General features: G+C 60.1%; 1 protein-coding gene across 2 annotated transcripts in view; it reads left to right on the plus strand.

The window, feature by feature from the left end:
• Window positions 1-12,265, plus strand: part of hormad1 (HORMA domain containing 1) — an 83,252-nt gene that overhangs the window by 33,373 nt on the left and 37,614 nt on the right. The window contains exons 2-4 of one of the 2 annotated variants that reach the window (XM_072549002.1): window positions 6,788-6,851; window positions 9,183-9,260; window positions 10,170-10,206. In XM_072549002.1, coding sequence (XP_072405103.1) covers window positions 10,171-10,206 — 36 coding nt within the window. In that variant the 5' untranslated portion in view covers window positions 6,788-6,851; window positions 9,183-9,260; window position 10,170. The remainder of the gene's footprint in view (window positions 1-6,787; window positions 6,852-9,182; window positions 9,261-10,169; window positions 10,207-12,265) is intronic. The other variant, XM_072549001.1, reaches the window with a different exon arrangement.

Genomic DNA, 12,265 nt, shown 5'->3' on the forward strand with positions numbered 1-12,265 from the left:
CAGACCCCACTGACCATACACACCACAGTCCTCAATGACCATCCCCACCCCAGACTCCACTGACCATCACCTCCCCAGGGCCCACTGACCATCCCCACCCCAGACCCCACTGACCATACCCACCCCAGACCCCACTGACCATCCCCTCCCCAGGGCCCACTGTCCATCCCCACCCCAGACCCCACTGACCATACACACCACAGACCTCAATGACCATCCCCACCCCAGACTCCACTGACCATCCCCACCCCAGACCCCACTGACCATCCCCACCCCAGACCCCACTGACCATCCCCTCCCCAGGGCCCACTGTCCATCCCCACCCCAGACCCCACTGACCATCACCTCCCCAGGGCCCACTGACCATCACTGCCTCATACGCCACTGACCATCCCCACCCCAGACCTAACTGACCATCCTCACCCCAGACCCCACTGACCATCCCCGCCCCAGACCCCACTGACCATCCTAACCCCAGACCCCACTGACCACCCCCACCCCAGGGCCCACTGACCATCTTTACCCCAGACCCCACTGACAATCCCCACCTGAGACCCCACTGACCATCCCCACCCCAGGACCCACTGACCATCCCCACCCCAGACCCCCTGACCATCCCCACCCCAGACCCCACTGACCATACACACCACAGACCTCAATGACCATCCCCACCCCAGACTCCACTGACCATCACCTCCCCAGGGCCCACTGACCATCCCCACCCCAGACCCCACTGACCATTCCCGCCCCAGACCCCACTGACCATCCCTGCCCCAGGCCCCACTGATCATCCCCACCCCAGACCCCACTGACCATCCTAACCCCAGACCCCACTGACCATCCCCTCCCCAGGGCCCACTGTCCATCCCCACCCCAGACCCCACTGACCATACACACCACAGACCTCAATGACCATCCCCACCCCAGACCCCACTGACCATCACCTTCCCAGGGCCCACTGACCATCACCTCCCCAGGGCCCACTGACCATCCCCACCCCAGACCCCACTGACCATACCCACCCCAGACCCCACTGACCATCCCCTCCCCAGGGCCCACTGTCCATCCCCACCCCAGACCCCACTGACCATACACACCACAGACCTCAATGACCATCCCCACCCCAGACTCCACTGACCATCACCTCCCCAGACCCCACTGACCATCCCCACCCCAGACCCCACTGACCATCACCTCCCCAGGGCCCACTGACCATCACCTCCCCAGGGCCCACTGACCATCCCCACCCCAGACCCCACTGACCATCACCTCCCCAGGGCCCACTGACCATCCCCACCCCAGACCCCACTGACCATCCCCTCCCCAGGGCCCACTGACCATCCCCACCCCAGACCCCACTGACCATCACCTCCCCAGGGCCCACTGACCATCACTGCCTCATACGCCACTGACCATCCCCACCCCAGACCTAACTGACCATCCTCACCCTACACTTCACTGACCATCCCCACCCCAAGTCCACTGACCATCCCCACCCCGGACCCACTGACCATCCCCACCCCAGACCCCACTGACCATCCCCACCCCAGACCCCACTGACCTTCCCCACCCCAGATCCCACTGACCTTCCCCACCCCAGACCACACTGACCATCCCCACCCCAGACCCCACTGACCATTCCCACCCCTGGGCCCACTGACCATCCCCATCCCAGACCCCACTGTCCATCCCTACCCCAGACCCCACTGACCATCCTCACCCCAAGGCCCACTAACCATCAGCACCCCAGACCTAACTGACCATTCCCGCCCCAGACCCCACTGACCATCCCCGCCCCAGACCGCACTGACCATCCCTGCCCCAGGCCCCACTGATCATCCCCACCCCAGACCCCACTGACCATCCTAACCCCAGACCCCACTGACCATCTTTACCCCAGACCCCACTGACAATCCCCACCTGAGGCCCCACTGACCATCCCCACCTGAGGCCCCACTGACCATCCCCACCTGAGGCCCCACTGACCATCCCCACCCCAGGACCCACTGACCATCCTAACCCCAGACCCCACTGACCATCCTAACCCCAGACCCCACTGACCATCCTAACCCCAGACCCCACTGACCATCCCCACCCCAGACCTAACTGACCATCCTGACCCCAGACCAGACTGACCATCCCCACCCCAGACCCCACTGACCATCCCTGCCCCAGACCCCACTGACCATCCCTGCCCCAGACCCCACTGACCATCCCCGCCCCAGACCCCACTGACCATCTTTACCCCAGACCCCACTGACCATCTTTACCCCAGACCCCACTGACAATCCCCACCCGAGACCCCACTGACCATCCCCACCCCAGGACCCACTGACCATCCCCACCCCAGGGCCCACTGACCATCCCCACCTGAGACCCCACTGACCATCCCCACCCGAGACCCCACTGACCATCCCCACCCCAGGACCCACTGACCATCCCCACCCCAGGACCCACTGACCATCCCCACCCCAGGACCCACTGACCATCCCCACCCCAGGGCCCACTGACCATCCCCACCCCAGACCCCACTGACCATCTTTACCCCAGACCCCACTGACCATCTTTACCCCAGACCCCACTGACCATCCCCATCCCAGACCCCACTGACAATCCCCACCCCAGACCCCACTGACAATCCCCACCCCAGACCCCACTGACAATCCCCACCCCAGACCCCACTGACAATCCCCACCCCAGACCCCACTGACCATCCCCACCCCAGACCCCACTTACCATTCCCACCCCTGGGCCCACTGACCATCCTCCCCCCCACCCCAGACCCCACTGACCATCCTCACCCCAGGGACCACTGACCATCAGCACCCCAGACCTCACTGACCATCCCCTCCCCAGACCCCACTGACCATCCCCGCCCATGACTTCACTGACCATCCCCACCCCAGGGCCCACTGACCATCCCCACCCCAGACCCCACTGACCATCCCCACCCCAGACCCCACTGACCATCCCCACCCCAGACCCCACTGACCATCCCCACCCCAGGGCCCACTGACCATCCCCACCCCAGACCCCACTGACCATCACTACTCCAGACCCCACTGACCATCCCCACCCCAGACCCCACTGACCATCCCCACCCCAGATCGCACTGACCATTCCTGCCCCAGACCCCCCTGACCATTCCTGCCCCAGACCCCACTGACCATCCCCACCCCAGACCCCACTGACCATCCCCACCCCAGATCGCACTGACCATCCCTACCCCAGACCCCACTGACCATCCCCACCCCAGACCCCACTGACCATCCCCACCCCAGGGCCCACTGACCATCATCACCCCAGACCCCACTGACCATCCCCTCCCCAGACCCCACTGACCATCATCACCCCAGACCCCACTGACCATCCCCACCCCAGACCCCACTGACCATCCCCACCCCAGACCCCACTGACCATCCCCACCCCAGACCCCACTGACCATCCCCACCCCAGACCCCACTAACCATCCCCACCCCAGGGCCCACTGACCATCATCACCCCAGGGCCCACTGACCATCCCCTCCCCAGACCCCACTGACCATCATCACCCCAGACCCCACTGACCATCCCCACCCCAGACCCCACTGACCATCCCCACCCCAGACCCCACTGACCATCCCCACCCCAGACCCCACTGACCATCATCACCCCAGACCCCACTGACCATCATCACCCCAGACCCCACTGACCATCATCACCCCAGACCCCACTGACCATCATCACCCCAGACCCCACTGACCATCATCACCCCAGACCCCACTGACATTCATCACCCCAGACCCCACTGACCATCATCACCCCAGACCCCACTGACCATCATCACCCCAGACCCCACTGACCATCATCACCCCAGACCCCACTGACCATCATCACCCCAGGCCCCACTGACCATCATCACCCCAGACCCCACTGACATTCATCACCCCAGACCCCACTGACATTCATCACCCCAGACCCCACTGACATTCATCACCCCAGACCCCACTGACCATCATCACCCCAGACCCCACTGACCATCATCACCCCAGACCCCACTGACCATCCCCACCCCAGGGCCCACTGACCATCATCACCCCAGACCCCACTGACCATCCCCACCCCAGACCCCACTGACCATCATCACCCCAGACCCCACTGACATTCATCACCCCAGACCCCACTGACCATCCCCACCCCAGACCCCACTGACCATCCCCACCCCAGACCCCACTGACCATCCCCACCCCAGACCCCACTGACCATCCTCACCCCAGAGCCCACTGACCATCCCCACCCCAGACCCCACTGACCATCCTCACCCCAGACCCCACTGACCATCCTCACCCCAGACCCCACTGACCATCCCCATCCCAGGGTCCACTGTCCATCCCCACCCCAGGCCCTACTGACCATCCTCACCCCAGACCCCACTGACCATCCCCACCCCAGGCTCCAATGACCATCCCCACCCCAGGCTCCAATGACCATCCCCTCCCCAGGCCACAATGACCATCGCCTCCCCAGACCCCACTGACCATCCCCATCCCAGGGCCCATTGACCATCCCCACCCCAGACCCCACTGACCATCCCCACCCCAGACCCCACTGACCATTCCCAAGCCAGACCCCACTGACCATCCCCACCCCAGGGCCCACTGACCATCACTACCCTAGACCCCACTGACCATCCCATCCCAGGGCCCACTGACCATCCCCATCCCAGACCCCATTGACCATCACCATCCCAGACCCCACTGACCATCCCCATCCCAGACCCCACTGACCATTCCCACCCCAGACTCAACTGACCATCCCCACCCCTGGGCCCACTGACCATCCCCTCCCCGGACCCCACCCCAGGGCCCACTGAACATCCCGCTCCATAGCCGGTGGAGACAGTGGCATAGTGGTAGTGTCACTGAGCCCCCAGTTAGGTCACATGAGTTCGAGTCCCACCTCAGAAACTGGTCGAACTTCTTAAATCCAAAATGGAACGTATCACTGACCATCCCCACCCCAGATCTCACTCCCTTAATCTGCGTTGGATTACCTTCCCCACAGCACGAGTGCCTTTCATCTACAGTGACGTGGTTCCTCCAACATTTCTGGATGAATAGTCTAGAGATTGGGATGACAACGGTTGTGTGAAGATTCAGGAAGATTAGGAAGCTAGTGAAAGGCAGGGGGGTTGCAGTATTCTGACAAAGACGGTCTCAGTGTAGTGGGGAGCTTCATTCAGGGGACCAGGGTATGGAATCCCATCGGAACAGCTGAACAGGAAGGAAACGCATTTTGGCAAAAGTGAGGACTGAAGGTGCTGGAGATGAGAGTCGGGATTAGGGGAGTGCTGGAAAAAGCAGGCAACATCCGAGGAGCAGGAAAATCATCATTTCGGGCGAGAGCCCTTCATTAGGAATGCAGTTTGTCTACATTCATGTGGGAGGTATTGCACAAGAAGGAATATTGGGTGCGAATGAAAAAGAGGGGTAGGAATATTTACGCGTGATTTGAAGCTATTATGAATTGGAACAATCATATTGGGAGTACAGTCTGTTCTGATACAGCGATAGTTCCATTCCCTGTGTGATTCTATGTTATAAGAAAGTCACTCAATAGCAGCACCATTTAAACCAATGAGACCCAGAATCTTGTTAGAGCCAGTACAGGTGAGGAAAGTTTGCGTTCTACAAACAACGGTCTAAATTCTCCCATTGTGTTCTACCAATTCGCGTATTATAGCAGTATTGACTCTCGTAGGCTGGACGAGGAGGTTTCGGGATGGTTTCTCAGAGCAGCAGGTTCTGTAAAGCAGCCAGACACAATTTTCAGGGTTTATGGGGGAACGGATTCAGAGTGGTGTCAGGGCATTGCTGGTGAGGGACGATGGGCTGAATGGCCTACTTCTGCTCTCAAAACTTCCTGGATTTTCAGCACACCCACCTCAAACAAGAAGATCAGAGAATCCCTACAGCGGGGAAGCAGGCCATTCGGCCCATTGAGTTTACACCAACCCTCTGAAGAGCATCCCGCTGGGACTCACCCTCCTGCCCTCACCCTGCATTTCCCATCTTACCATGCTAGCCAACCTCTCCCTGGGCACTATGGGACAATTTAGCGTGGCCAACCCACCCTAACCTGCACATCCCTGGGCACTACGGGACAATTTAGCATGGCCAATCCACCCTAACCTGCACATCCCTGGGCACTATGGGACAATTTAGCATGGCCAATCCACCCTAACCTGCACATCCCTGGGGCACTACGGGACAATTTAGCGTGGCCAATCCACCCTAACCTGCACATCCCTGGGCACTATGGGACAATTTAGCATGGCCAATCCACCCTGACCTGCACATCCCTGGGCACTATGGGACAATTTAGCATGGCCGATCCACCCTAACCTGCACATCTTTGGATTGTGGGAGGAAACTCATGCAGACGTGGAGAGAGCATGCAAACTCCATATGGATAATGAGCCAAGGGTGGGATTGAACCTGGGTCCCTGGCGCTGTGAGGCAACAGTGCTGCAGCTGTCGATTGGTGTGGGATAATTGCCTCCAAACTGAGAGTTTCAGAATTTCGAGGCGTTCAGGGTTATGGAGCCAGGATGGGTAGATGCAGCTAAGCCACAGATCAGATACATTCTGGTTGACTGGTAGAACCAGCTCAGAGGGCCGAATGGCCTCCTCCTGTTGCTAACTGTGACAGATTTTGCTGGATTCATACATTTAGATTTCTGGTGCGTTTTCATGGATGGTAGTGATTGTGCTGAAGAAACCCAGTCTGTAATTTGTTGTTTCCTCAGATCTTTGTGTCAAGATTCTAAGGGAGGATGACAGCTGCCCAGGATCCACTCAAATTGTGAAATGGTTTGTGGAAATTCATCTCTATTCTGCAGAATTGGTAAAAACATTTCCAGCACATCTTGTAATGACAACAACTTCCATTTGTGTATAGCTCCTCGGGAGATAGGAGTGGAGGGGTGTCAGAGATAGGGAGGGGGAGTAGGGGCTGGAGGGGGTGACAGAGATAGGGAGGGGGTGTAGGGGCTGGAGGGGGTGACAGAGATAGGGAGGGGGTGTAGGGGGCTGGAGGGGGTGACAGAGATAGGGAGGGGGTGTAGGGGTTGGAGGGGGTGACAGAGATAGGGAGGGGGTGTAGGGGGCTGGAGGGGGTGACAGAGATAGGGAGGGGGTGTAGGGGGCTGGAGGGGGTGACAGATATAGGGAGGGGGTGTAGGGGCTGGAGGGGGTGACAGAGATAGGGAGGGGGTGGAGGGGCTGGAGGGGGTGACAGAGATAGGGAGGGGGTGTAGGGGGCTGGAGGGGGTGACAGAGATAGGGAGAGGGTGTAGGGGGCTGGAGGGGGTGACAGAGATAGGGAGGGGGTGTAGGGGGCTGGAGGGGGTGACAGAGATAGGGAGAGGGTGTAGGGGGCTGGAGGGGGTGACAGAGATAGGGAGGGGGTGTAGGGGCTGGAGGGGGTGACAGGGATAGGGAGGGGGTGTAGGGGCTGGAGGGGGTGACAGAGATAGGGAGGGGGTGTAGGGGCTGGAGGGGGTGACAGGGATAGGGAGGGGGTGTAGGGGCTGGAGGGGGTGACAGAGATAGGGAGGGGGTGTAGGGGCTGGAGGGGGTGGCAGAGATAGGGAGGGGGTGTAGGGGCTGGAGGGGGTGACAGAGATAGGGAGGGGGTGTAGGGGCTGGAGGGGGTGACAGAGATAGGGAGGGGGTGACAGAGATAGGGAGAGGGTGTAGGGGGCTGGAGGGGGTGACAGAGATAGGGAGGGGGTGTAGGGGCTGGAGGGGGTGACAGGGATAGGGAGGGGGTGTAGGGGCTGGAGGGGGTGACAGAGATAGGGAGGGGGTGTAGGGGCTGGAGGGGGTGGCAGAGATAGGGAGGGGGTGTAGGGGCTGGAGGGGGTGACAGAGATAGGGAGGGGGTGTAGGGGCTGGAGGGGGTGACAGAGATAGGGAGGGGGTGACAGAGATAGGGAGGGGCTGGAGGGGGTGACAGAGATAGGGAGGGGGTGTTGGGGGATGGAGGGGGTGACAGAGATAGGGAGGGGGTGGAGGGGCTGGAGGGGGTGACAGAGATAGGGAGGGGGTGTAGGGGCTGGAGGGGGTGACAGAGATAGGGAGGGGGTGTAGGGGGATGGAGGGGGTGTCAGAGGTAGGGAGGGGGTGTAGGGGGCTGGAGGGGGTGACAGAGATAGGGAGGGGGTGTAGGGGGCTGGAGGGGGTGACAGAGATAGGGAGGGGGTGACAGAGATAGGGAGGGGCTGGAGGGGGTGACAGAGATAGGGAGGGGGTGTAGGGGCTGGAGGGGGTGACAGAGATAGGGAGGGGGTGTAGGGGCTGGAGGGTGTGTCAGAGATAGGGAGGGGGTGTAGGGGGCTGGAGGGGGTGACAGAGATAGGGAGGGGGTGTAGGGGGCTGGAGGGGGTGACAGAGATAGGGAGGGGGTGTAGGGGCTGGAGGGGGTGACAGAGATAGGGAGGGGGTGGAGGGGCTGGAGGGGGTGACAGAGATAGGGAGGGGGTGTAGGGGGCTGGAGGGGGTGACAGAGATAGGGAGGGGGTGACAGAGATAGGGAGGGGGTGTAGGGGGCTGGAGGGCATGACAGAGATAGGGAGGGGTGGAGGGGCTTGAAACACTCACAGAGATTGGTGAGCAGAGGTTGGAGGAGGTTATAGAGATGGATTACTGGAATTGCAGGCAGTTGCAGTGCTAGTCCAGGACGTGTTTCCAGAAACAGGGAGAGGATGCAGCAGCTGGAGGGGGTTTCCCAATTTTGGGAGAAATGTGAAAACAGACCACTGGCTCAGTTGTCCGCTCCCATCCCAGGTATTGAAAAGAGAGGCAGGTCATTGAAGATTTTCTATTTACTGTCATGAGGACAACAGGAATGTCATAAAATTACACAATTGCAACAAACTAAATTGCAGGAGAAAAGGATGACTCTGATTGGTCAGCCTGTCACCATGGAGAAACCAATGGACTCCTGCTATCTCCCAGGCAATCCAAATATCAGTGCAGGGGCTGGACATGTTCCTTTTGTTTGCGGAGGTTGGGGTTATGAATGCACGTCGTTTCGAGTGAATCCTTGTGAGCTACGTTCTGAGCCCATTCGATCACCAGAAATTGGTTGTTAGTGTCGCCGTGGAAACCTGTCTCTCTTCAGTGCGATTGTTTCCACAGGACCAAGTGACTGACCCACTTGCGTTGCTGTCAGACGCAGATTGATGACCGGTGTGAGTTGGAGACCATACACTGAAGGTGCTACATGCGTAGAACATAGAGCAATACAGTGCAGAACCTCGGGCCTTCAATGTTGCGCCGACCTGTCAACTACTCTCTGCTCCCCCCTCCCCACACTATCCATGGGCTTATCCAAGGATTGTTTCAATCTCCCTAATGCGGCTGAGTTGACTACCTTAGCAGGTCGGGCACTCCACCTCCTTCCCACTCTCTGCGTAAAGAACCTGCCTCTGACATTGGTCTTAAACCGATCACCCCTCAATTTGTAGTTATGCCCCCTTGTACACGCTGAGGAAAAAGACTCTCACTGTCTATTCTATCTAATCCTCTGACCATCTTGTATGTCTCTATCAAATCCCCTCTTAGCCGCCGCCTTTCCAATGAGAACAGACCCAAGTCTCTCAGCCTTTCCTCATAGGAGCGTCCCTCCAGACCAAAAGCTGTAGAAGCTGTTGGAAAGCGAGAGTTAAATGGCTCACGTTGCGGGGATTCTTCATTCCCCTTCAGGGTCTTTCCAAATGTCGAGGTTCTGCTGAGAAAACAGCGGGTGTTTATGTGGAACTAAGTCCAGAGTTCATATCTGGTTGAAGCGTTCCTTTGTGTGCCCCCTTGTTCTCCGCACAGGGTTGGGGGGGGGGCGGTGCCTCTTTCGGGCAAAGACTACCCTTCCCTCTGCTCGACCGCTCGAGCTCCCCTGCTCGCTGCCTCACCAACCATCTGCACCCTATTCCCGCCAGCGCTGCCTACTATTGGAGGCTCCACTACTTTGCCAACAGCCTTCTGTGTGAGCGTCACTGGCCAAGAGTGGGAACGAGGGGCTGGTCTCGAGTAAAACGAGGCTTCCCAAGACATACCCAGCCAGTAACAGTCGGTTATTGTTTCAGTTCACACCCAGTATTGATCGAGCGGTTGTTCTGTTCTCTTTAGGATGATGGGATGCTACGACGCTCTCCAGAAAAAATACGTAAGTCTTTCATCAATACCAGCTTTCTCGGGCCGAGGGAAAGGCAGGGGAGTGACGGTCGAAGTGATTGAGGAAAAGAAATTCTTCTGGGATGTGTTCAGCCCTCGCGCCAACACATCCTCAAAACAACAGCTTCACAAATTTATATTGTGCCTTGAACGCAGGAAGCCAGGAGCAGAAATGGTTTGACCACCCGACACGCGAGGAGATTTCAGGGGTGGACCTTGTAAGCTGAAGCAGAGGGATTGGTGTTCAGGTGGCTCAGGGACGGAGAGGGAGCCAGAGGGAGAGAATTACAGCACTGAGGGCCCCAGGGACAACCGGCAGGAGTTGGTTTGAGAGAGGGCGGGCAAGAAACTGGGTTAGGAGGAGAGCAGAGATCCAGAACAGCTCGAAGTTGACAGGGATAGGGAGGGGGTGGAGGGGGCTGGGGGGGTGACAAAGATAGGGAGGGGGTGGAGGGGCTGGGGGGGTGACAAAGATAGGGAGGGGGTGGAGGGGCTGGGGGGGTGACAAAGATAGGGAGGGGGTGGAGGGGCTGGGGGGGTGACAGAGATAGGGAGGGGGTGGAGGGGCTGGAGGGGGTGACAGGGATAGGGAGGGGGTGTAGGGGCTGGGGGGGTGACAGATGGGGGGGTGGAGGGGGCTGGAGGGGGTGACAGGGATAGGGAGGGGGTGTAGGGATTTGGAGGGAGTGACAGATAGGGAGGTGATGAAGGGGCTGGAGGGGGTGACGGATAGGGAGAGGGTGGAGGGGGCTGGAGGGGGTGACGGATAGGGAGAGGGTGGAGGGGGCTGGAGGGGGTGACGGATAGGGAGAGGGTGGAGGGGGCTGGAGGGGGTGACAGAGATAGGGAGGTGGTGTAGGGGCTGGAGGGGCTGACAGAGATAGGGAGGGGGGTGTAGGGGCTGGAGGGGGTGACAGAGATAGGGAGGGGGTGTGGGGACTGGAGGGGGTGACAGAGATAGGGAGGGGGGTGTAGGGGCTGGAGGGGGTGACAGAGATAGGGAGGGGGTGGAGGGGCTGGAGGGGGTGACAAAGATAGGGAGGGGGTGTAGGGGCTGGGGGGGTGACAGGGATAGGGAGGGGGTGTAGGGGCTGGGGGGGTGACAGAGATAGAGAGGGGGTTAGGGCCTGGAGAGGGTGACAGAGATAGGGAGAGGGTGGAGGGGGCTGGAGGGGGTGACAGAGATAGGGAGGTGGTGTAGGGGCTGGAGGGGCTGACAGAGATAGGGAGGGGGGTGTAGGGGCTGGAGGGGGTGACAGAGATAGGGAGGGGGTGTGGGGACTGGAGGGGGTGACAGAGATAGGGAGGGGGGTGTAGGGGCTGGAGGGGGTGACAGAGATAGGGAGGGGGTGGAGGGGCTGGAGGGGGTGACAAAGATAGGGAGGGGGTGGAGGGGCTGGGGGGGTGACAGAGATAGGGAGGGGGTGTAGGGGGATGGAGGGGGGTGACAGGGATAGGGAGGGGGTGTAGGGGCTGGGGGGGTGACAGGGATAGGGAGGGGGTGTAGGGGCTGGGGGGGTGACAGAGATAGAGAGGGGGTTAGGGCCTGGAGAGGGTGACAGAGATAGGGAGAGTGTGTAGGGGGCTGGAGGGAGTGACAGAGCTAGGGAGGGGGTGTAGGGGGCTGGAGGGAGTGACAGAGCTAGGGAGGGGGTGTAGGGGGCTGGGGGGGGGTGACAGAGCTAGGGAGCGGGTGGAGGGGGCTGGAGGGGGTGACAGAGCTAGGGAGGGGGTGTAGGGGGCTGGAGGGAGTGACAGAGATAGGGAGGGGTGTAGGGGGCTGGAGGGAGTGACAGAGCTAGGGAGGGGGTGTAGGGGGCTGGAGGGAGTGACAGAGCTAGGGAGGGGGTGTAGGGGGCTGGGGGGGGGTGACGGATACGGAGGGGGTGTAGGGGTGGGAGGGGTGACAGATAGGGAGGGGGTGTAGGGGCTGGAGGGGGTGACAGAGATAGGGAGGGGGTGTAGGGGGCTGGAGGGGGTGACAGAGATAGGGAGGGGGTGTCGGGGGCTGGCGGGAGTGACAGAGATAGGGAGGGGGTGTAGGGGCTGGA

The sequence above is a fragment of the Chiloscyllium punctatum genome, chromosome 28, assembly GCF_047496795.1.
Source record: "Chiloscyllium punctatum isolate Juve2018m chromosome 28, sChiPun1.3, whole genome shotgun sequence".
Lineage (NCBI taxonomy): Eukaryota > Metazoa > Chordata > Chondrichthyes > Orectolobiformes > Hemiscylliidae > Chiloscyllium > Chiloscyllium punctatum.